We start from the raw sequence: 27241 nt of genomic DNA, 5'->3' as shown, positions 1-27241 counted from the left end.
AGAGATTTTTTAAGTCAAGTTTTCTGAAGGTTTTAGCAGCAGAATTTATGACCAGAATATATGCTACAGATGTGTTTCTTTTTAAATTTACTGCTATAATATTATACATATATACATTTATTATGATAATACTGGGCACAGAATAATATAAATTACCTGATAATGAAGATGTTGGAAATTAAAGACACACATAGATTTTCATTTGGAGCATTCATTAGTTTTATTTGTAAAGAAAATAATAACATACTTATGTATGTTCACTATAATTGTTAAGTTTCCATGTCTGAACTTTTTTGGGGGCAGATGGGAGAATGTAACAGAGAGATAAACTGCATTCTCTGGGTTCAAACAGCTCAGAGGCCAATCATCGCTCTAGAACTCGGTGTTGTACCATGGCAAAGTGATTCAGTCTATGCCATAATTTCCCCATCTCAAGTTTGGAGATAATAATTATACTTACATCATACAGCTCTTGTAAGAATCAAATTTGATGGAGAAAGTAAAACATTTAGCAGAATGACTGGCACATAGTAAAATTTCAAAAAATGGTACTGTTGCTATTTTTATGACTGACATTATCTCTTTTAAAACATTGGCAGAAAAAAATGGTGAAATGGTGTATAACCAGATTCTTTTTTTTTTTAAGATTTTATTTATTTATTTGACAGAGAGACAGGCAGCAAGAGAGGGAGCACAGGCAGGGGAAGTGCGAGAGGAAGAAGCAGGCTCCCGGTGGAGGAGCCTGATGTGGGGCTTGATCCCAGGAGCCTGGGATCACACCTTAATCCGAAGCAGACGCTTAATGACTGAGCCACCCAGGCACCCCAATATATGACCAGATTTTGATTTCTGTTTCCATGTTTTCCTCAAATCTATACTGTGAGACATACTGCTACATCTCAGTTTCCTAGGATATCAAATCCTATGCGTCTATGAGCCTGCTAAAAGATCGACTTCATTTCCTAGTAGGCAATTCTCATAGTCAATCCTTTCAGGGGGTCTGCAAAGTCAAAACTATTTTCATAATAATACTAAGGTGTCATTTGCATTTTTCTCTTTCATTCTCACAAATTAGATTCTTTCAAATGTAGAGTGTACTTTTTGACAGGCTACATGACATATGATGTAATGAGTGATATCACAACAATTCAGTGCAGAAGCAGATACAGGCATCTGGCATCTTCTATTCAGTCAGACATTAAAAAGATTTGCAAAATGCAAAACAATGTGAATCTTCTCGTTCTTTTAAAGTGTAGCTTTAAAACTGTGCAATTTATGGGTACTTATAAATGAATTTATTATGGTTATTTTCAATAAATTAATAAATAAATATCTTTAATGTTTCTCAGTTTTATTTCTCATATGGTAAATATAGGTGGATAGGACTAACTCGCATGAACAAAAGCTTTTGAGTTGTCAATAATTTTGAGGAATGCAAAGGGGTTCTGAGTCCCAAAAAGTTCAATAACCATGTAGGTTTCAGTTACAGTTCTCTCCTCATTCATGCATTGTATCGCAGGATATTACAAAAGTTCCTGGTTCAGCTAAAAGCTTCACCCTCTCGTCACAGTAAGGATCGGCCATACAGGCACCCTCTAGTTTCGTTTTTCATCCCCCGGTGAGGACAGACACGTGTACTTTGTCTTTTCCGGGTCGATTGTTAATCTAATGGAGTATAGTGGCTCCAGAAAGTGATCCATAATTTGTTTGTTCCTTGTGAGCTTTCTTTTTGCTTTGTTTTTTTTTTCTCTACAGAGAAAGGACACAAGCAAGAATTACTTGCAGTCTTGTAAGAGGGAAGTATTTCCCAGGGGATTTTCTAATCAATACTGCACCTTTAAATACGTGAAATGGACTGAGAAAAAAAGGATGCAAAGCACGTGCCTGTCTCAGTCCTTTACGATAGCTGCTCATGAATAACAGCTTATTGTGATAATACAATGATATTATTTCTTATGTATAGCATATGTATTACATCATTTATATCAAAGAAAAAATTTGGTTAATTTCTAATTTCTGTATGGACAACAATAACAAAAGATAGTCAATAATAAAAGATATTTTGTGGTGATGTGTGTCTTCCTCTGCTTTAAATTGCCATTACTTTAGAATTTAAGTTACGGTCAAGAGCAAATTATAATCATATGATGCAGTGCTTTGGTAACCAATCAAAGGTAATTCAAAATTTTAGTGTTACAAGTCCTTCATTAGTTGATATTGCTCTTTTCACTTTTAAGGGATCCTAAACTTATCTTTTTTTTTTTTTTTAAATCTGGAAAAAAATCTCTTTTTTTAGCTAAAGAAAAATATAGGCAAGATTAGATAGTCCATATTGCATTTCTCATCCTGAATAACTTAGCAGGGAAAGATTGTTGGTTCATGAATATTCCCATGTTTTGTTTCTTTGTCTTTGGAGCTAAAAACTTTTTTACGCACAAAGTAGCATCATTCCACTGCCTCAATAAGATCTTTATATTATGTTCAACTAAAATAAAACTTACACTCTCATTCCTGCTAGAAACGGAGTGGTTGTATCAAGATCTTATTAGCCACTCTTATTCCAGCAAATAGGTGCTATCTCACTGGTTAGAGTGATATCTAAAAACAGTCCTTTTGAGTCAGTATACCATTTCCAGAACTTTCAAAGCTATGCTGAAAAAGCTGAATGCAAATCTGCAAAATTAATTTCACATTTAACGATTAACATAGAAAAAGTTAGAGTATTTCTGTTATGTAATTGATGTATGTTGGAATCATACATATAATTATATAATTATGCATGTACCTATGTGTGTATGTATATACACACACTTATGTGTGTGTATATACATACACACATATATCTGCAAATGGGTATCTCTTGTCAGATCACAGTTTTGATTTGAAAAACTTTTAATGAAAGAATATAAAGCACTAAAAAGGTTAGGTTGATGTTAGTATTTAAAGTATTAATGATAGGGGACTGGCTAATGAAAATAACGAGAAATTGATCACAATTTAATTGGCATCAGCTACTGACTGTTAGAAACCATGGTCTCTACCACTCCACAATGCTATGACTTTCTAAGTTTGATGCATTCCGAGGCCTATGCTCTGAAAACACTTTTTCATTTTAAATAATTCATCAATATTACTGTGAGGCAGTAATCTGGTCCTGAGAACCTCAGCATTTTTTCCCTAAAAATAAATTTATGAGAAGCTTATGGAACTCACAAAGTTGGTATATATATTAGTCTGTATTTCCCAACCTCCCTTGCAATGTGTAATAGTCTGGCCAATGAAATGTGAATAATTTCAGGATGAAGAAGTTAAAAGCTGACCTGTTTGCCATATCCTCTTTGCCCCACCTTGGTGACATTATAGATCACAAAGCTAATCAGATTATGGTGTAACATGTAAGATTTGTTGTAAGGTTTCCCTGCATTTTCTATTTGCATTTTGTATTGGTAGGTGTAAATGAGCCTGACTAATTTAGTGATTTACTTCAATTGTTTCTATATTTTCATATGAATAGATTCATAAATATTTACAAGGAATATAAAGGACATTCCATTTTTATAAATATAGAAATTATTTTTTTGGCTTTCAAATCATTAGATGTCATATCCACCCAGTTTTTCCCAAAATAGACTTTATTTAATATTGATCCTATAAATATTCATCAAAATAATTCCAAGCTATAACAAATTTAGGAAATGCTATGCTATATGTGAACCACCTTACATGTCTCTTCAGAGCTTGAATTTAGCATATTTAAAAGTTAAGATTAATTCATCAGTAAGTAAAATGGCTTCAAGTCCTTTAATTTAGTGCTTACCCAAATTAAAACATGTATTATTAAATTAGATCATTTATTCCTAAACAGTTTTCCATTAAATAAACATTAAGGCATACTTTATTAGATTCTATTTTATTACAAGATCATAAAAAATATTGCAGAAGGAAACCAAACAATGGATCTTTTAATGTATATTTTCAAATCATATAGTAAAATTAGTTATCAATTAGAATGATTAAGACTTTAACTTACTAGATCAAAATTTTCTTTAAGGAAGATATTCCTATCTTTATATTTCCAGTATTTTCAAAGTGCTTTGGATTTAACAGGCTTTTTAAAATATTTGTCAATAAACGAGTGACATATTTCCTCTCTAAACAATGTCTTTCTGCGTTCCTACAAACCGCAACGATGACTAGTGAGAAAACTGGAAGAAGAACCCAGAGAAGTAGAGGATGCTGTGTTTCAAGCTTAAATATCCATGTGATTCCTAAGATAATACATATTAAATTCAATAAAATCAATTTAGATTACAAAGTTCTAGCTAAGCTAGATTCTGATGCTCATGTTTAAGAAATAATACTTCAGTTAAACAAAATTTTATGGCTTTAATACTTGCATATAAATACAATGACATTATGAGAGTTTTATAATTTTTAACTCTGTTTCCAATATTTATCGTAGCATGCCTGAAATTGGGATTCCCCAGTTGGTTCTCTCTGGGATAAATTTCTCTTGGGCGTAGTAAAGAGGCAAGTATACAAACAGAACACATTACTACGGTGGAAACAAAAATAGATCTCAGAATTATGCAGTTCATATTTGCTATTATTCTATCTTTTAAAAATAAAGGTAGAAAATTTTTGGAAACTTTAGCTAGCTATTATTTTAATTACTTTTTATGAAATAATTGTATACACTGTTAGGATTCGGTGATTCCTCAAGCTGGTCTATTGTCTCTGGCCACCATTACTATTATTACATGCAATCATTCCTAATTGTAATGCCTTGCCAGTAACTTTGACATTGTAAAAAAATAATTTACAGATGCCTATGAATCTAAATCAGGCATATTGTTTTCTCAAGTATATTACGTTAAATCTTGTTTATTCTAAGAAACAACAAAGGACCCGGATGATAATAGCACATGAAATAAAAGATTGAAAAACTTTACCCAAAGACATTTATTATATATGTCTTAAAATTATCTGTAAAATCTACTAAATAACTATTATTTCTCAAGGACATATTCTCTGTCAAACAAAGTTATGAAGAGTAAGAAAATCATTGATGGAGAATAATTATTAAGAGTATACATGTTAAAAAAGCTAACAGAAGAAAAATTTAAATAGATAAAAATGGTTTCATATAATGAATCTCCGGGTGATTTTAATTAATCTGGAGGTCTTATGTTTTTAAAGGTAGCCTGAAGACCATCATATTACTATTACATATTAAAATTATAAAATAATAATGTTCATGGTTGTTATCAGTCAAATTATAAGAAAGCATTGTTTTACATACTTTAAGGACATTTACATATCACTATTTTATAAGGAGAGTGCCAACTGTATTTCAAGCAATGTGTTTGAAAAATCTGACTCAGAGAGGTAAAATAATATATCCAAATTTTACCAGCAAAAACCCAGCAAAGCCAAATCTGTGCTACCTGATCTCTGGCTATTAGGTTTTGTTCCTTCCATTACAATGATAACATGAAATCAATTTTCAAATGCCCAGAGATATATTTGTTTGATCTGAAGAAGGAAGAAAGTATAAGGAAATTTTGTTTAATAAATATATTAATGCTAGGTTTAGAAATGACTACATTCGTATGTTCAAATGTGAAATATCTAAGTGGAATAAAATGAGAAAGCATAGTCACACCAGACTTTGAAGAAACCTATACAAAAGATTTCGGAAGCAACAAATACCAAGAGGAAAAAATGGTCGTGTGCCTCATCATTGAGAACAAAACTGAGATGTTTCAATTCTCAAATTACTGGAAGCTTATGAGACAGGGCCCTCACAGGTGGCAGTGACTCCAGTTCTTATGGGAAACTACAATCAGGGAAGAGAAATTTTGTCTAGGATGGATTAGGAGGCAATATTTTGGTCATTGCTTACCAGAAGTATAATGATGACTTACTACATTTTGCTCCTAAAAATTTAACTAAAGCACATGAGTACCTACCTGGTCAAACACATTCTCCCCAGTCTTTATGAATAAGAAAAATCATAACAATAATAAATAGAAGTGGAAACTATTTATAGAGTATAGCCTTTATTTAAGGGACTGGTAGCAGCCCTACTGAGCATAAACAATGATCCTTATTTTTAAGATAAGAAAACTGGGACATAAAGGGACCTCGGTTATATAGGAGTGGAGACTAGATTTGATTCTAGGTCCTTCAAGATCCTTTTCAACCCATTTTCTTAAATAATTTATTACATTCCCTTGATAAGGCAATGGTTTTTATAATTTTTCTTTTTCTAATCTAAATCAGGGTTTATTATGGAGGTTATATTTAAGTTTGCTTTTATTTCTTTGACTTAATTTTAAATTCTTAAAACCACTTCAATATATGATAATGTACTTCACTGGTTATATATCAACAATAAATCAAACTGATAAAGAGTAATAAATATTTCTATTGGTATCAGGTTTACAAAAAGAATATCAATTTATAATCAAACAAAAATATTGAGTCAACCTAAAAATAAATAAAGTAATTATTAAAACTGATAGTAATTAAATTAAGCAAAATAATCATGATATAAAAATAATGGAATTTAGTACCTTCTTCTCTCCATAATATGTTAGCTACTGCAGCATGTTAAAGGAAAAAGGAGAGAAAGAAAAATCAGTAAATAGAGCTTCAACTGCATAATAATATAAATAACTATTAAAGAGGTCACAATCTCTAGGATAGAACATGTAGATAAAAGTGGTGGTGGTGAATTCAACAAACTACTTTGAATTAACAAAACAGTAAAATGCCAGTACTAGCTAATAATGCTCTTTTCATTTCTTGAAATTGCCAATTCTTCTTAGGAATAAAGATTTTGTTAATAAACAAAGAACATTTTATGCATCACTGGAAAGAATGGGATATTTAGTTTATGTTATTAAAAAACATCTTTAGAACAAACATTGGTAGGTAAGACTATTTATTTAAGACAGTATAGTTAAAAGTGGCTAACTGGAAAAAAATTTTTAAAAATTCTCAGTAATCACAATATGTAATATTCCTACATAAAATGCAATATTCCTGAGCAAGAAGAGTTGTTTAAATAAAGGATTTAGAACACAGATGTAGCTTATTTTTAAGTAATACATGTTTTCACTTTTTAAACCAGACAATGAAATATATCTAAATATATCTTGCTTAGTTCAATGCACAATAATGATGCATATTAAATTGTTTCTGAACAAAAGGTATATTAAATATAGAGATATTAAATCAATAGAGTTAAAATATTAAAAAAGAAATAAAGAAAAAATACCAGTTAGAAATATTCTCAGAGAAACATCTGCCTCCATTACTAATTCAAATTTACCCAAATTCTATATGTTTTCATAGCAAAATAATATGTCAAAAGAAAGTGTAACTGAGGTAAAATTTCATCTAAATATTCCCTGAATATTTTAACCATATTAAAGCATAATCACTTTTTTTTTATAACTGAACCCTCCCTATGAATGTAGCAGACTCAAGACTGTAGTCCCACGTTCCTAGTTGGAGGCTGAAGGCCCAAGTCATCCAGTTTCAAAACCTGCTAAACATTTTAAAAATAAATTTTTGTAAAGTAACATTCCTCCTTTCAGGACATTTTGTGGTGCTGTTCTTGTTGTCTACAGTGTTCTTGAAATGAATATGAAAATAATAGGTCCTATTTGCAAGGAGAGGACATAGACCTCAATTATCAGCAGTTAACCTAGGTCTGGAAGTAGATGATCCTGCGTAAAGTTTCATCAGAATGTCAATAGTAGTCACAGTGCCTATGTCATTCACTTCACTTCATTTGATCACATGGGCATTTTATAATCTCACATCATCACAAGAAGAAAGGTGAGTATGGTACAATGAGAGTGAGACCATAGTCACATAACTTTTATTACAGTATATTATTATAATTATTTTATTATTAGTTATTATTGTCAACCTTTTTCTTTACCTAATTTATAAATTAAATTTTATCATAGGTATGTATGTATAAGGAAAAAAACAGCATATATGGAGTGTAGTACTATAAGCAGTTTCAGACATCCACTGGGAGTCTTGGAACATATTCCCTGCATGAGGGGGAATACTGTATTCAGAAAAATTTAAATAATTGAGTATATTTGAAGAGGAAAACTGATAGAAGATGGGGCCAGAGAATTTTTCCATGAGTAGATCAAGAAAGTCTTTTGTACACAATGCAGAGGAAATTAAATTTTCTTCTGTAGGTTCAGGAAAGGCTGAGCCATGATTAGACGTAACGTGTGTGTGTGTGTGTGTGTGTGTGTGTGTGTGTGTGTGTGTGTGTGGTTTATAAAAAAAATGGTAACAGACATATGTTTTCTCATATCTCCATTCATTTGCTCAGTGAGTACTGACTGAGTGCCTAGCATATGTCAGACATTGCATTCAGTGATACAATACACAGATTACCCAGGCCCAATCTCTGTTAATAGAGTTTATACTCTAGTTGAGGAAAAAAATATATATTATTCACAACACAACAGAGAAAAATTTTAAATTACACATTTAATGGGTTGTGAAAGAGAGGAACAGTACTGTGAATGTTTTTAGCAGGTGGATTAAACATAGGGAAAAACCGAAGGTGAAGGATGCAAGATAAGTAAGAGTGAACCAAGTGAGGATTGTAAGAATAAGGTTTCTAGAGAGAAGAAAAAGCCTGCACAAAACCTAGTGGTATACATACCAAAGCGCTGCTAGTTTAAAGGAGTGGAGGACAAAGATATTTTCAAGATAGGCAATCATTTATGAGAAAGTACCAAAAAATACATGGTTTGTGATATTAACATCAAACAAGATAAAATTCAAGGCACTTCATATTGAACTTAATATTATATAAACTAAAAACATAATATTAAAATATGAAGCAAAAACTGTTAGGATTGGAAACAAAATTGATAAATCCACAATTGCATTCTATTTCTTTAACTCACCACTCCCAATATTTGAAAAATTAAGAGAAAAAACACGAAGTTTCAATAATATAATTAGTAAGACTGAATGAGTATTTTCATAGTGAATGTTGTACTCTATAAACAGAATGTTGAACGCTACCAATAAAAGTGTTTTTTTCAGATTTTCTGGAAAATTTTCAAGAGTGTACCCAAAGTAAACTAGAAAATGAAAAGTCTCTATTTTGTAGGTATATTCCAATCAGCATAAATAGTTTAGACATTTGCAGACAATGATAAAACAAATATGAAAATCTGTGAGACCTGTTTAAACACACAAAATTCTACCATAAATTAAATTAAAAAAAATCAAATATGGGGGCACTTGGGTGGTGCAGTCGGTTAATGTGCGACTCTTGTTTTTGGCTATGATCTTTGGGTTGTGAGATGGAGCCCCACAATGGGCTCTGCCCTCGGGGCAGAATCTGCTTGTAATTCTCTTCCTCTCCCTCTGCTCCTCCCCAGTGGTCTCTCACTCTTTAAAATAAATAAATAAAAATCTTTTAAATAAATATATAAATAATAAAATATGATTACAATTCATATAAGACAACAAAAATGAATATTCAATATGTGGACCCAAAAAGTTTTGGCCAAGAGATAATACATAGACTTAATTGATGCATTATTGATGCAATTGATGCAAAATAGAAAGAGGGAAAAAGAGGAAGACAGAAGTGGAAGCAGAACCAGGAGGAAGAAAAAAGGGAAAGAAATGGGGAGACAAGGAAGATAAAAAGAATGACTATAGCTATGATTTTAAATTAATGTAGATTTTTTTTGTAGTTTCAATTTTTATTTAAATTACAGTTAGTTAACATATGGTGTAATATTAGTTTCAGGAGTAGAATTTAGTGACTCATCACTTTAATGTAGAATTTTTGCTAATAAATTTGAAAATCTGGATTTCACTAAAAAATCCAAGGAAATATAAATATCCAAACTGAAATGAAGAAAAAAATAGAATAAAAATAACCATGGTACTGATTGAAACATTTTTTTATTTAAATCTGGTTAATTAACATACAGTGCATTATTAGTTTCAGGGGTAGAGTTCTTATATAATACCCAGTGTTCATTATACCACATGCTATCCTTAATGTCCATCTCCCGTTACCCTATCCCTCCACTGCCCCCCCACCCCCAGCAAACCTCAGTTTGTTTTTATGATTAAGAGTCTCTTATGATTTGTTTCTCTTTGTGATTTTGTCTTGTTTTATTTATTCCTCCCTTGTCCTATGATCCTGTTTTGTCTTAAATTCCACATATGAGTGAGATCATATGATAATTGTCCTCTGATTGACTTATTTCTCTAGCATAATACCCTCTAGTTCCATCCATGTCATTGTGAATGGCAAGATTTCTTTTTTTTGATGGCTGAGTAGTATTCCATTGTATATATATATACACACATATATATATATAATGTGTGTATATATATATATATACACACACACATACACACACACACATCATCTTCTTTATCCATTCATCTGTCAATGGACATCTGGGCACTTTCCTTAGTTTGGCTGATGTGGACATTGCTGCTATAAATATTGGTGTGCAGGTGCCCCTCCAGATCACTATATTTGTATCTTTGAGGTAAATCCCTAGTAGTGAAATTGTTGGGTCATAGTGTAACTCTATTTTCAACTTTTTGAGGAAACTCCATACTGTTTTCCAGAGTTGGTATACCAGCTTGCATTACCACCAACAGTGTTAGAGGGTTCCCCTTTCTCTGAATCTTCATCAACACTTGTTGTTTCCTGTCTTGCTAATTTTGGCCATTCAAACTGGTATAAGATGGTATCTCATTATAATTTGGGTTTGTATTTACTTGATGCCAAGTGAGGTTGAGCATTTTTTCATGTGTCTGTTGGCCATTTGTCTGTATTCTTCGGAAAAATGTCTGTTCAAGCTTTCTGTCCATTTTTTGATTGGATTATTGTTCTTTGGGTGTTGAATTTGATAAATTCTTTGAAGATCTTGGATACTAGCCCTTTATCTGATATGCCATTTGCAAATACCTTCTCCTATTCTGTCAGTTGTCTTTGGTTTTGTCAACTGTTTCTTTTGCTGTGCAGAAGCTTTTTATCTTGATGAGGTCCCAATAGCTCATTTTTGCTTTTGTTTCCCTTGCCTTTGGAGATGTGTCTAGGAAGAAGTTGCTGCAGCTGAGGTTGAAAAGGTTGCTGCCTGTTTTCTCCTTTAAGATTTTGATGGATTCCTATTTCACGTTTAGGTCTTTCATGCATTTTGAGTTTATCTTTGTGTATCGTTTAAGAGAATGGTCCAGTTTCATTCTTCTGCGTTTGGCTGTCCAATTTTCCCAACAAAATTTGTGGAAGAGACTGTCTTTTCTCCATTGGATATTCTTTCATGCTTTGGTGAAGATTAGTTGACCATAGAGTTGAGGGTCCACTTTGGGTTCTCTATTCTCTTCCTCAGATCTATGTGCCTGTTTTTGCGACGGTACCATACCGTCTTCATGATTACAGCTTTGTAATAGAGCTTGAAGTCTCGGATTGTGATGCCACCAGCTTTGGTCTTTTTCAACATTCTTTTAGCTATCTGGAGTCTTTTCTTGTTCCATATAAATTTTAAGATTATTTATTCCAGCTCTGTGAAAAAAGTTGATGGTATTTTGATAGGGATTGCATTGAAGGTATAGATTGCTCTAGGTAGCACGGACATTTTATCAATATTTGTTCTTCCAATCCATAAGCATGGAACATTTTTCCATTTCTCTATGTCCTCCTCCATTTCTTTCATGAGCATTCTATAGTTTTCTGTGTACAGATCCTTTGCCTCTTTGGTTAGGGTTATTCCTAGATATCTTACTTACAGGTTTTGGTACAATTCTAAATGGGATCAACTCCTTAATTTTTCTTTCTTCTGTCTCATTGTCAGTGTATAGAAATGCAACTGATTTCTGTGCATTGATTTTATATCCTGCCACTTTGCTAATTATTGAACGAGTCCTAGCAATTTTGGGGTGGAGTCTCTTCAGTTTTCCACATAGAGTATCATGTCATCTGCGACACATACCTTCTATATACTTTCTGCCCCCCCTTTCCTCTTCTTCTGGGATCCCAGTTATTCTAATATTGTTTCACTTTATGGTATCAGCTTCTTTATTCTCTATCATTTTGTCTTCAAGATCACTAATTCTTTCTTCTGCCTCATTTAACCTAGCAGATAGGGCCTCCATTTTTGATTGTATCTCATTAATAGCCTTTTAATTTTGACTTGATTAGATTTTAGTTCTTTTATTTCTCCAGAAAGGGATTCTCTAGTGTATTCTATGCTTTTTTTCAACCCCAGCGAGTATCCTTATAATCATGATTCTGAACTCTAGTTCTGATATCTTACTTATATCATACTGATTAGGTCCCTGGCAGTCAGTACTTTTATGAAGTGAGTTTTTCCATATTGTCATTCTTGCAGAAAGTGATCGCTTTTCTATTTGTAGAATTGCAGCAATTCTTTCCTTTGATCTCCAGTTGAGTTCACAGGTGTTCAGAATGATTTGATAGCTATCCAGTTCAATTCCTGGGACCAGACAAAACTAAAGTTTCCTATTCCTCTGCCATCTTGGAAAGTCCTTAATTGAAACGTTTTTAAAAATAGTTTCTTCCCAACGTACTCCCAGGGTCTGAGGTTTTATAATGAATATTTATTAACTTTTAAGAATCATTAATTTCCGGTTGCATCAAACATTTTTAGGCTATGGAAAGATTTCTATTTATTTTATAAAGTCAGCAAAAGTGGTGTCAATAACAATCACAACAGCAAAGAAGAGGGAATTATAGAACAATTTCACTAGTGACAAAAGCTAAAAATAAAATGTAAGCAAAATTCATTAGGATATTAAAGGTTGATCATAGACAGGAATCTCTCTGGAATGAAGGAATATATTGAATGGAATTTAGTTAAGAAATTTAATTAATTTAACGAGATGTATTAGTATATCAAATGAGAATAATCAATGTAATTTAACTAAACAAATGTAATCTGATAGAGTATGTCACATATTACTAAGTGCAATCTAAACACTCTTAGTGACTGAGCAAACTATAAGTAGGGGATATTTTGCTAAGTGAAATAAATCGGACAGAGAAAGACAAATACCACATGATTTCACTTATATGGAGAATCTAAAAAACAAACGAACAAATAAACAAAAACAAACAGAATCGTGAATACAGAGAACAAACTGGTGGTTGCCAGAAAGGAATGGGAGGGGGATGGGTGGAATAGACAAAGACGATTAAGTGGTACAAATTTGCAGTTATAAAATAAATAAGTCATGGAGATGAAAACTACAGCATAGGGAATACAGTCAATAATTTTGCAATAATGTTTCATGGTGACAGATGGTGACCACACTTATCGTGGTGAAGGAGCATTGATTAATATATAGAATTGTGAAATTAATATGTTATACAAATGAAACTAATATAACATTGTACATTAATTATACTTCAATAAAATAAAAATAAAAAGGAGAATGTAGATACAGTAGAACTAACTAAACTTATCTATACTTAATAAAAAATGAGACTAGAGGCATATTTTAAATTAATAAAAAATTAGCAGATACTAGAATAATAAATTGGGAGCCAAAATAGTGGATTGTAATTGTCATTAGAAATTATTTTTTTATGGACTAGACTATCTGTTAAGTCAAGAAATAAATATAAATTGTATAGGTAATCTAAATCAGAAAATAATCAAAATTTGAAGATAAAATTAGTCAAAAGATTACATTAAAAAACACATAAATTTAGTTAAATAGTTCAATTTGATAACAAGACACAAGATAAATACCCCCCAAATCTATTCTTATGTAAGAATTAGAAAATGCAATAGATTTTATTTACAATATGTCAATGGATCACTAAATTCTATACCTGAAGCTAATATTACACTGCAGGTTAATTAATAGGAATTTAAATCAAAACTCAAAGACTTATTAAAAAATGAAAAATACAGCAAATTGAATGTAACATTCACTAAAAATGTGCTAGGTGGAAAGCTATACATTCTTAAATCAAAAGAATGAGTGTTATAAAGATAATTTATTCTGTAATTACCTAGTTTAAAAATTGCATGGATTATTATTGTGTATTTAGAACATATGCCATTTTATCATATAAAGTTGGAATTCACATTAAATGTAAAAAATATTTTGAATTCAGTTACACAGGTGTAATAAACAAGGCTCTTTTCCTTAGGCATCTTTTCATTATTTTTCTGATTTTCTGATTTTTATATAAATGTACATGTAAATGGGGGTATTTTTGATACTATAAATATGCAACATATAATAATTTTAATCCTGTGTATTCATTTATCTTATGTCTGCTTTGGTCTTCAAATATACAGTTTAAATCATTATACAATATGTCTTCATATGGCTTTCTTCCTTTAAAAAATATTATTGTTCAGTTTTCATTGATCCATACTTAGTACCTATAGCAGAGGCTAGTGTAAGTTATAAGATTCAATAAGTATCACTGACTTATCAGTCATATAGATGTATGGATATACACATTGATGTGCACACATGTCTGTATGTGTGCATGGATGCATTTTAACTGTGATGACCATCCTTCTACGTAGTTATTTCCATTACTATAAGTTCCTACAAGAGATTTGGGGTGGTTAAAGCCATTGATATGTGTTGCCAGGTTAACTGCCAAAAAGTTGGTTATCAGCACCACAAGCAGTCTGTGCAGGTATTCACCCCTCCATAATCAAGGTGGACTAAAACTGTATGTATGTGTATGCGTGCACATGCTCATGAGCTTACCAAAAATTAACATATAAATATATATCATATATGCGTTACATACAATATATGATAGTTTGATTATAACATATTATTTTTGCAAATATTTGAAGAAAATTTTCTTTTGTTTGATTATTAGTGATATTATTTTTGCAAATATTTAAAGAAAAATTTTTTATGCCTTTAACCCATTATTTTTATTGGGATATTACTTTTATTTATCTATCTATCTATCTATCTATATCTATATCTATATCTATATCTATATCTATATCTATATATATATCTATATATCTATATAGATATATAGATATATATATGGTTTTATTTATTTGAGAGAGAGAGAAAGAGAGAGAGAAAAGAGCATGAGCAGGGGTAGGGGCCGTGGCAGAAGCAAACTCTCTGCTGAGCAGGGAGTATGATGCAGGGGCTTGATCTCAGGACCTTGGGACCATGACCTGAGCTGAAGCCAGATACTTAACCAATTGAGCCACCCAGGTCTATTTTTTTGTATTTTAACAGCTACTTACATATTGGAATGGCTTTGTGTTACCATACTGATTTATCTTTCACATAATAAAACAGCTACCTATAGTAAATGCAGGCATAATCATGCCACTTATTTGCTTAAAAACATAACACATACTCGTGTGTGTGTGTGTATACTCTCTAAGTCCTTACCACTACATACAGTCTTCTATGACATGCCCGTATCATATTAAACTCACATTCCAAACATCAAGACATTTTGAATTTCTTCATCTTTACCCATATTTGAAATCTGACAGTAATACCCTTACCAGAATTCTTCACTTAATTTCTCCCTAAGTCTCCTTTAAACCAGCTTAGTTTTTTTTTTTTTAATCCTGTAGAACCAAGAGTCTGGGCTAAATAAGTTGTTTTTTGTTTTGTTTTGTTTTTCTGTACCTAGAGAATCCTATGAAACACAATGCAGCCCTTAATGTAGCATAAATGAAATTTCTGTTCTGAAATCTTTTATTTATAATTGGACAACAAACCCCTCAAAATTAAGACATCCAGTAATTTAATACTTATTCATAACTTAATTAAAATGTAAAATTCTTTCTGAAGATAACATATGCCTTATAATGAAAATGTGCTTCAATGAAACAGATGTCTGGACACCAGTAACAGAATTTTCTATGAATGCCTTTTTTAATAAAGTGCCTAATTTTATATACTAGGGACTTGCAATTACATTCAAAATGATGGATCTCATGTTAAATATGCTATCTGTATGTGGAAATATATAAGTAACAGCAATAAGATGATTAACTACACAGAAGCCTGGTATAGCACTGAACAGCTATTTTACTTGGCCACTCACATGGAAACTGGTTGGCTTTGCAATTAAATAAGTTTTTGCTTGTCCTTGTCTTTGAAAGTGTAAGGTTTTCACTAGTGGAAAACATTTTTTTCTAAACTGCATTTATGTAAGGATAACATTTTAGTTAGATGTCTTATTGACTGCTTCTCGTTTTGGATTTAAGAAATTGACTTAACTTCAGAAGGCAAATGGAAAAGGGCAATGTTAAAAGAAAATGTATATAAAAATTTAATGTATCTAAAAAATGTATGGTTAGTATTATGGTAGCTGAAATTTCTCTGAATGTGCATATGGAGAATGAAATGAGACATTTAACATATACTATTTTTAGGATGGAAAGCTATGTAAGATATGTCAAGTACATTGCCTGCCATGTGCCAAATTCAAAGCCACTTTCAAGTAAAATCATCATTTGTTGGGCACTGACTGAAGATGATTCTCCGCTCTGTCTATACAGATTCCCAACCTAGTGTCCACCATTAGCTGATGAGGCCAGAGCGCCCAGTTTACATTAGGGAATACGACTCAGAAATTGGCTAGAAATCTGTGGTCTTAATTCCTATAAACTGATGAAATGGGATAATCAGATTCTTTTCAGGGGTAATTTGAGTCAAGAAATCATGTTAAAAACCAGAGAACACAGAGAACCAGAATTGTAAGAATGCACAGCAAATGGCAGCATGACATAGAGTCAGGTCCCCTGATGATTTATGACAATGAAGAGAACTCAAAAGTGTGAAAGGGACTCTTCCGTGGAGGGAGAGAGTCAGAGGTTGTCTATGGAAGGTCAGTTTCTGGGTTCTGAATGTGGATACATCCCTGACTGCTTCACATTGCCAGTTTAACAATCACATCAGTTTAAAAATAACCTATACTTAACTCAGTAGAGAACCTACTCTGGCCACCAAATAGTCTGAGTGAAACCAAGACAATGTGAGCCATGTCAAAATATTAAAGCCACAATACAAAACAAACAAAAACCATATCCATCTTTCCAGGGCAACTGGCTGGCTCAGAAGTAAGTGACTCTAGATCTTGGGGTCATGAGTTTGAGCCCCACACTGGGTGTAGTGATTACATAAATAAATAAATAAACAAACATAAAAAAATAATATCCATCTTTCCTTCCAATGTCAAATCAAGTAAGCCTACATTGCAGTAGTTATCACATGATGCATAAAAAATTATTTCAGACTTAGCAGCTTTAAACAACAAAAAACATTTATGGTATTTGTGGTGGTGGCTTGGCTGAGAGGGTTCTGATTTCAAGTATCTCATGAGGCTCTATTCATCTGAGGGCTTAACTTGGGCTGGAAGATCCACTTCCGAGGTGGCTCACTTAAATGGCTGGCAATGTGGTGCTGGCCGTTGGCAGGAACTCCCAGTTCTTTACTTACGGGACACTCCCCAAGGTTGCTTACATGTTCTCACATGCTGACAGTTGACTTCCCCCAGAATGAATGATCCATGAGAGTAAGGCGGAGGCCATAATGCCCTTTTTCACTTGGTTTCAGAAGTCATATACCTTCACCTCCACCCTACTCTATGCGTGATAGAGAAATGATCTATTTCAATGTGGGAAATAATACAAGGGTGTGTATCACAGAAAGGAGGATTATTAGGACCATCTTGCACACCACAGAATGTTAGTGTAACAGACTGCTTACTAAGCAAACATAACTTCAAGAAGATATTTCTAGCTAACATCCTCCCAGCCACACTGCCAACACCCGAGCTTTTCTTAATAGAAATTCTAAGCCCCCCACTGTCAGAAAGTGACTTGATTTTGATAATTCTTCATGCAAATGATTAACTGCCATTTTTATATGATAAACAATAAACAATGACATCATTAAACAACTGTAGTGATTAGCTGCAGATACACGGGAAAATCTCTGCCTTCTAACACATACCCTACCATTTTAAGTAGATGGCAAACAAAGTTACTTCCTCTTTTGCTTTAACTTCCTCAGCTAGAAAATATACCAAATGGTTGATTAGAGAATTACAAAATAAAATGATTATTAAATATTTTAAAAAGAATGTGGCACATTATTAATTGCTCAGTAGATCTTGGCTATGTAGTTATATATACATATGTCCTAAGTAAAACTCAAGATAATCATACCTATAGAAATTAAATTAATAGAAATGTTGCCAAAACAAAACATTGCATAAAAGTATATCCTAGTCTATCATTAGGGCTATCAGAGGATTCTCCTTTTTATCATTTGAGAGAACAAAGTAATTAGAGAAAAATAAGACTACTTGGATATTAATTAACATTATGTGTAAGGAAACAATGAAAAATGGCAGACTCTAAAGCTGTTGCAGTGCCTCCTAATTTTTATAAAAGGGTATTATTTCTAATACTTTTTAAAGATTTATTTATTTGTTTTATAGAGAGGGAGGAAGAGGGACAGAGAGTCAGGTCTAGAGTCGAGGGAGGGGCAGAGGGAGAGAACCTTCAAGCAGAATCCCCACTGAGCACCAAGCTAGATCCCAAAACCAATGAGATTGCGACCTGAGTCAAAACCAAGAGTCGACGCTTAACTGACGGAGCCACCCAGGCACCCTCTAATAATTTTATTACTTTTCTCATATTCTGAATTTCTCAGTACTTGATATTTGAATATCTACTTAATATATTTATGTTACAGATGATGTTAACACATAAATAGAATTATATTTAAATATAGAGTAAAATAAGTGATATGAAATCTTTAAAGGAAATTGACTACTTTAAAACATTATTTATTATTAAGATAAAGGTTGTTAGGTAAATATTTCATGAGGGAAATTACAAATTATAATTACAAACCTCAAGTACATTAAATATCTTGATAGTTAAGAATTCTGGATAAATGGATAGTTTATAATTCAGTTAAAGTTGCTCATCTTTAAAGATATTATAAAAGAGATTAGTAGCACTGCAATAAAAGGCATCTGACACCCAAATGAATACCCACTGCAGTCAGCTATAAACTTAGCATCTGAAATTTCTAGCAGTCACAAGATAAAAAGAAAAAAAATTGGGACTGTACACTGTCTGAGAAAGTGTTCATGTAGAAAATGACATAATGTCTCATAAACCAAGCTGATTATAAGTTAACAGAGGTTAACTTCTTCTTAGAACAGGTTTCTAAAGAAATTGCATGAAATATACAGACAAATTAGATAGTATAAGGTTTTTATGAGAATTCCATGTGCTAAAGATGTTAAACCGCTTAGAACAGTGACAGGTGCATACTCACACACACTCATGTATGCACACACACAACACATGTTTATGCATATGGACACATATATTTTTGGAAACAAAAACACATTTTTCTTAAACATATCTTCAAAGGTAAGAACTTGATATTGTAACTCAAATATGAAGCAACTTGTAGCAATGATTAGCCTATATATCTTGTTTTTTAATTAAGAGAAATAAAATAATGTTTGTATGTACACAGTGTTGAGGATCACATGTTTAACATAGTCCTGGAAACATTCTTTGTAAAATATCAAATATTAAAAGCCTTAGCAGGCCAGTGACAAGTTCTAAAATGAATTCACATTTGTCTCTTATAATTGCTTAAACTATTTACACTGTATTGATTTAAGTGAATTTCCTATTGCTTTTGATTTGCTTTTAGACACAATAAGCACCAGACTTGGCACTCTGTTACAAAAATGTAAAATGTGATATTCTCAATCTGCTACAGTCCTATTTTATAACAATAAGGTCACACGTAGCCTGGATGGCTCAATTGGTTAAGCGTCTGCTTTTGGCTCCAGTCATGATCCCAGGGTCCTGTGATCCAGCCCCACATCTGGCTCTCTGCTCACAGGAAGCTTGCTTATCCCTCTCCCTCTGCTCCACCCCTGCCCCCACTCATGCTCTCTCTCTCTCTTTTTCTCTCTCTCCTTCTCTCTCCCTCTCTCAAAAATAAATAAATAAAATCTTAAAAAAAATAAATCCACATGTAGTGGGATTAAAGGGATGACTAATTCTCGAGCTGAATTCATTTTCCCCAAAGTATTTTAAGTATATCTTAGCTCTTCAACAATTTCATGATAGAGAACCCAGATATCTGTGTTATGCAGTAAGCATTTTGTTGTAAAAATATTAATTGGAAAATCAGAAACCAATGATAAGTTTTATAAAAGAATCTCAGAAGCGCTTGTGATCTTGTTAGAAAGTATCCTGACGGTTCCAAGATGAGTTCTCACTGGATGGATGGGTACTCGTGTCCACTTTGTTGACTGAGTCATCCTGTCGGAAAGGATTGGTTTGCACTGGCCAATTCAACTTCAGCGCGAGGTCTCTCTAAGTGGTTTTTCTCCTGGGATATTTTTCCTTCTCTTTGACTTAATTGTGAATGTAGTACCTCCTCAAAAAAATTAGCCTCTTTATTTTGCTTGCATTAGTGGAAAAGAAATGGCAGTTTTTGCCTGAAATGACATCATAAACTCTAGATTTTGTTCTCAGCTCTTCATGGTATCATCACTCACGAGTCTATGTTTTCCTAAAATTCTCAATAGACACGCTTCTAATTATTGAAATTTACTTAGATGTTTTTAAAATATCATTCAGATGAACTAAGTGAAACATGGTGTTTTTAGTATGATAAACTAAGGATCAGTTCAATTGTTTAAAGAGGAAAATATAATGAAACCAGAAAAATGTCTCCAGTCATCCACAGTTTTTCTTTCCCTAAATTAACTAACGTCCTTCTTACGTTGTTCCATTAAGACTCCTGATTGTAATCTCACCTGATTTTAAATCTTTAATCTCTCAGAACCCTAGTATCTTCTCTATGGAGATATTATCACTACTGTTTTAAATGCCTGTAAAGAAGCTTGAGAACCTCAATTCTTTCTCATCACGTGAGAAGCGGGAAATTAAAGCATGAAGGCTGAGTAAAGGAAGCAAAAATGTGCCCCACCACTACAAATAAAGATTAGGCATTTGTAATTACCGCCCATATTATTCTAACGCATACTGTCTTCTCTATTTGAAACAGCACTGCTACCTTGGGGAAGCAGGATCACCGCTTAACAACTGTTCCAGTGGAGAAGCAAATGCTGGAGAATCATAAAAGGAATAAAGTGGTCTGTTGGCCTCTAGTCCTGTCTTTCCTGTCTCCTCTTCTTTCCCATCTCCACCCCTACTCCATAAAGATTCTGTATTAATAAGAGCGAACCACGCCAGCTGCCATCTTCCTTCCATGTCAACACTGAAGAAGGGCAGAACAAACAGACAGCAGTGATACTCCAGCAGCTGCAATTACTGGCACGGAGCAAAGGGAATGGGGTCAAAGATGCTCAGCAGAGACGTGACAGGGAGAGCAAAAAAAAAAAAAAAAAAAAAAAAAAAAAAAAGACCAANTAGGCCAAGTAGCAGCAGTGCAGCCACCCGTGGCTGTGGTAAGAATGAACGTTGACGCCAAAACGTGAAAGCATTTTCAGCTGAAGCCTCCTGATATCACAGTGACTCCGCACGCGTGTAACCCTTAATTACTGTTCCCTCTTGAAAATAAAATGTGGTGAGGCATGACTTGGGGAATACTATATGAGAACACTTTCATATATTTAAAAAAAACTTTTTTTACTAACATCCCCTATGAAACTTACCTTTCTTCCCATGCTCTCCAAGAAGCAGCAGCAAGGATAATTTTCAGATTTGAATGAAACTCTGAAATCTTTATGTTCTAGGGGCATTTTTTTTTTCAAATTTGAGGATAAAAGGTTTGGATGGGATGCAAAATAGAATTAAGCTTCACAGAAAAGTGATAGAATATATGATACAAGAATAAATAAATAGTTGCCACACCTGTTAATAAAAATGTAAGCACTTTCTAAATAAATCTGAACTTCAGAGTATTTTGCTACTAAATATAAATCGAAGATATCTAGTTTGGAATTCTTCCTTGAGTGGGCCCAAATCTAGCTTATGCTACTACCACTTTTACCCATTTTTTTAAATACATTTTCATAATTTTTATCCATTGTTCAATGTATTTAAGAAAAATTTAAAGCTAATAATCACTGACCCAAAATAATAACAATAATGGTAATCAGAACAAATACTTATTGAGCCCTCATTATGTGCTAGACAGTATGTGAAGTATTTTACAGCATTGGATCCATTAGAATGTTATTTCTATGAATGTCTCCAATTGAGTTAATTTCTATAATAGCTTAATCTAAAAAAGCAAAATAAAGCAAGCATGTATTAAAAATATAAGAGGCTAGTCACGTAGTCCGGGATAAAATAATAATGTTCCAAAAATAAATCAAAGAACAGAACAACCGCTTTTTAAAGTATCACAGAAAGTGTTTTCATATTAGCTTCTGTAGCCAGAGTTGTTTATCTGGCCAATATCCTACCAACCGTATTTATATCAGTGTGAAGTACAAATTGCTCAGGGGGGCACAAAAGTATTAAGTTGACAGTAGATTATCTTCTATCTATTATCATAATAGAATCTTTCCAGTGTCAGTTCTGCTGTAATTTAATGGTTACAAATTAATAGGCATAAGCAGCCTAAGGCGTAATTTTAGTCCTTGACTATTTTAATATGATTATTTATTATGAAAAATAATACTTTATGAATGCACTGGTTTTCTTCTTAGAAGTTCAAATAAGCTGATGAACCATGTAACACCACTTTTGGGAAATGCTATTATGCCAAATACTCTTCAAAAGATGGATAAAGGGAGATAATTCAACCTCACATTGAATGCTCACATTAATTGTGTTCCACCAGCATGCTGTAATGAGTTTGCACAATACACGTTCTGTCTTGAGATTAAATACAAGCCTGTTTGTCTTATAAACTATGCTGGGAATTAGAGTTTTGGTTAATTCTACCCAGCCAATAAAAAACATGGTAAAATGTCCACTATATGTTAACAATAAAACCTAGCAAAAAAATGCTTATTGTGGTCTCACTAAAAAATGAATAGTGGAGAATTTTTACCTTTGCAGAAACATAGCATGTAAAAATCACTCTTAATTTGACTTTTTCCATTCATGCAGTTCAAGTCCTTCTTTAATCTGGTTCTACCCAATGATTTGTTCTCACTATGTATTGTAAATTCCCAGCAAGCATTTTTATTGTCATATATTACACAAAGTTCATGAAACCTACCATGTACTTTATGACGATTCCCTGAGTTTGCTATACTTTTAAGTGTCTGGCTGTGGAAGTATCATGATAGCCACTAAGTATCTGCTCAAATGTCACCACCTCAGTAAAGAAAGGCTACACTGTGCAACTCAGTTGGAATTTGTTGTTTCTGTGTCTGCAATCCTATCATACCTGGCTTATATGCCTAGTGAAGTAATTTTTTATTCCGCCATGCATATGGCTTCTTTACTTCTACTTGCACTAAACTAAGCCTTTTTGAAAGTAGAGAACTATTAACCGCATGCTACCAGCATGTTTGTTTTTGTGTTTATTTTTACTTCAGTAAATATTTAATAAGTGAGAGCATGAATGAGCAAACCTATTGTTCCCTAAGGGTTTTTTGTTCTCCTTAAAATGAAATCTTTTATTCACTGTAAATTTTGTAAATATCCGTTTTCTAATAGACAATTAAGAAAGGAGTAGATAAGTTTGAAGTAATATTGACATTCATGCACATGGGAAGGTAACCAGCTTCACACACACATTTAAATTATAGCCATTGTAAAAAGTATTTAAATTAAATTTAGTTCAGTTGCCATGGAAATATGGATGGAATTAAAAGGCAGATAAAAAAGAAATTACAAATTGTAGCAAAATATTAAGTACATGGCAGCTTTTTCCTAAATAACTTCTGAACGAATGGCAATTCAACATTTCTTTAATACATGCGATTGCTGGCTCCCAAACTATATGCAAAATCAGCACTAATAGATGATGATACCAATGTAGTTTCCAAAGGGTGGTAAAGCTGACACTGGCACTAACAATGTCTAATGATTCTTATTTTTCCAAATCTCACCAAGTCTGGTTTTTATGCAGCTTTTTAACTTTGGTATTCTAGTACATGCAAAATGACATTTCTCTCTAGTTACAAGATATTTTTCCTTGACACCTAATGAGGATTAACATCTTTTCATGATATGTATTGCCATTTTGTTTTTTCTCATCTCTGAAAGTTCTTTTTAAAATTATTCTCTAGTTTTCTTTTGAGTTGTTTCATTAACATCTTTCTGTCTATGATACGAAATTCTTATCAGTTATTAGTATTGACAATATCTTGGGGATAAATTTTTATGATCAGAACTTCTTAATTTTAACATAATCATGCTATTTCCTTCAATGTTTACTCTGCTTTTGAAATACAGCCCTAAAATTACACTTTGATATTAACATTAGTATAATTGTAATTTGTACAATATCAGTTGTAATATATAGATATCATGTGTAAGTGTGTGTGTATATATATGTATATATATATATATACAGTCTTTAGTTAAATTTCATTATAATAATTAAACTGGAAAAGTGATCATTTTTGTTTATTCTAGAGTACTCTTAGTCATCTGAGTCCAAACCGTCTCTAGAAACATTTTGACGTTCCTATTGAAAAATGTTTGAAAAAAATTTTAAAAAAATGTTTGAGATAAAAACAAATATTTTTTTCACTAATAATTTATTTTCTATTAGAATTTCACTATTGCTAGAATGTTTCCAAAAATGTTATTATTGTTTACATCAGAGTTTAGTATAAAGCTATTTACTAGGTAGATCAATTTAGGGCAAAGATATTCATATTGTCCCTCAAGTTTACTGCATGAAATAGAAAATCACTTTTTAAGAAATTTCATATTTAATAACATTTCATATGTAACCCACGTATGGAAATGTGCACTAAGTTGAAAAGTAAAGCAAATAAAGAAGCAGAACAATAATAGAACAGACCCTCTCTTTCTGGCATATTCATCTCATAATCAGAATTCAGATATCTGGACAAACAGAGGACAACAGGACACACAAATGTGTAATCTGGGCTCTGCAGGCAGTTGATTAAAATATGTGGCATAAATTAGATTTTATAAAACTTCAAGAAGGTAACTCACTGCAGCCCCTCCCCCCAGAACCTGTGCATTTGAAGGGCACATTTGTTTTAGTAATGCTTCACACATTTACACTATTTTCCAACTGAATTCCTATACCTGAGAATTCTAAGAAGATCACAGAGTGATGACAATTCTAACTTCTTTTTGAAACTAAATGCACAATTATTTTGCAAAGGATTCACCAACTTTAAGGCCTCTGGAATTATAGAATTTTAAAGTGAGTTCTAGCATTCTTACCTGAGCACCATCAAGAAAATATTAATATGTAGATTTTCTAAGAGTGTCATAGAGATTTTATACTCAGCACTGTCACTGTATGGAAGCTTATTTAGTCTGTATGCCTGAAGTAATATAAATAAGATGTCATCATCGTGTGCCTAATTTATCATCAAATAAATTAGGCAAATTGGCATTGTGTAATATGAAATGAGATGAGAATATTCCAGTGAAGGTATGTAATGCCTTGCAGACAAAATGTGCTCAATAATCAAACTAAGAAAGCTTTGAGTCTTATTTTGTTTTGTAGGCAAAAGAGGTGCCCGATTGCTTAGGATTGTTGTAAACCCGTCAATCTGATGACATTCAGATCGCGTAGCATCTTGTTAGTCTCTACTCTTGTGCAAAAATGGCAATGTGTTAGACACAGATCTATTTAATGACATTGAAAAGGGTGTTATTTTAAAAATACAGCCTTCAGATATGGAAATCACGAGGCAGATAATTTCAGTGTGTTCTGGGTCAACAGATGAAAAGATTTATGGTACAAGTTACTCCACAGGATGTGACAATGTCATTGGCCAAATTGAGACTATGAATATTAGAATTTATGATAAATAATAAAAGCTCATAAAATAATAAATGCTTATCAAGCACAGTTAACCTTGACATGAGTCTGATTATCCTAAGTGCATTTTATTTCACACTAAGCTTACTGATATTTAAAGGCCTGTGACAAATATTAAATAAATAAGTTTGGAGACTTTTCAAAAGAAATATGAATTGTTCACTCTGTTTTAAATGTTTTTAGTATAGCTTCTCTGTTGAATAATATTCAGTGAATGTTAAATTAAAAAATGACATTTTTTCACTAATTGATTTATTTCATTCTTCCTGAAATATTTGATTTGATTCTTTTTGATTCAAGCACTTAGCTTTATAACTATCAGGATTGAACTTTCACCCTGGCTATCATATACACACCTTATTTTTAACTATGGACTTCTCTTATTCCTAATTATTCTACCTATCTCACATTGGTTGAGTGTAGAAATTATAATTAGTTGATCACCACTGCATTTGGCTTCACCTGTACCTGTCTACAGACTGTGCTCATCTATTTATATTATCTCTCTAGGCTCTATAGACTTTAAGGGTCCGCTTAAATGATCTTTTTTTTTTAAAGATTTTATTTATTTATTCGACAGAGATAGAGACAGCCAGCGAGAGAGGGAACACAAGCAGGGGGAGTGGGAGAGGAAGAAGCAGGCTCATAGCAGAGGAGCCTGATGTGGGGCTCGATCCCATAATGCTGGGATCACGCCCTGAGCCGAAAGCAGACGCTTAACCACTGTGCCACCCAGGCGCCCCTAAATGATCTCCTTAAACCTGCACAACTGCCCTGGGGCTCCTGGGTGGTTCGGTCAGTTAAGCCAACTCTTGATTTCCACTCAGGTCATGATCTCAGGTTGCTGGGAATTAGTCCACTTCCCCTCTGTGTTAGCTGGGAGCCTGTGTGAGGGTTCTCGCTCTCCCTCTCCTTTTGCCCCTCCCCCCCCACACTATTTCTCTCAAATAAATAAATATTTAAAACAAAAAAATATATACAATGCCCTTTTGAAATAGGTATTCTCCATTCTTTAAAAATAGGAAGTAAAGGGGCACCTGGCTGTCTCAGTCAGTAGAGCTCGGATTCTTGATCTCAGGATTTTGAGTTCAGCCTCTATGTTGGGTGTGGAGCCTACTTAATTAAAAAAAAAAAAATTAAAGTAATAAAAATACGAAGTAAAGAAAGACTAGAGAGTTAATTTTTCTATATTATCAGAATATGTTCTATTTTTAAA

The 27241-nt window shown here is 32.8% G+C and overlaps 1 protein-coding gene across 4 annotated transcripts in view; it reads right to left on the bottom strand.

Moving 5' to 3' along the window:
• The window catches only part of FSTL5 (follistatin like 5), a 720210-nt gene that overhangs the window by 104851 nt on the left and 588118 nt on the right, over nt 1-27241 (bottom strand). For 2 of the 4 annotated variants that reach the window (XM_002916266.4, XM_034661428.1), the window contains exon 11: nt 6579-6605. The exons of the other annotated variants lie outside the window; for them this stretch is intronic. In XM_002916266.4, the coding sequence (XP_002916312.1) occupies nt 6579-6605 (27 nt within the window). The remainder of the gene's footprint in view (nt 1-6578; nt 6606-27241) is intronic. 4 annotated transcript variants of the gene reach the window in all.

Source organism: Ailuropoda melanoleuca, chromosome 5 (assembly GCF_002007445.2).
Source record: "Ailuropoda melanoleuca isolate Jingjing chromosome 5, ASM200744v2, whole genome shotgun sequence".
Lineage (NCBI taxonomy): Eukaryota > Metazoa > Chordata > Mammalia > Carnivora > Ursidae > Ailuropoda > Ailuropoda melanoleuca.
Note: the sequence above shows the minus strand (reverse complement) of the source record. Positions and strands in the feature narration are given on the sequence as shown.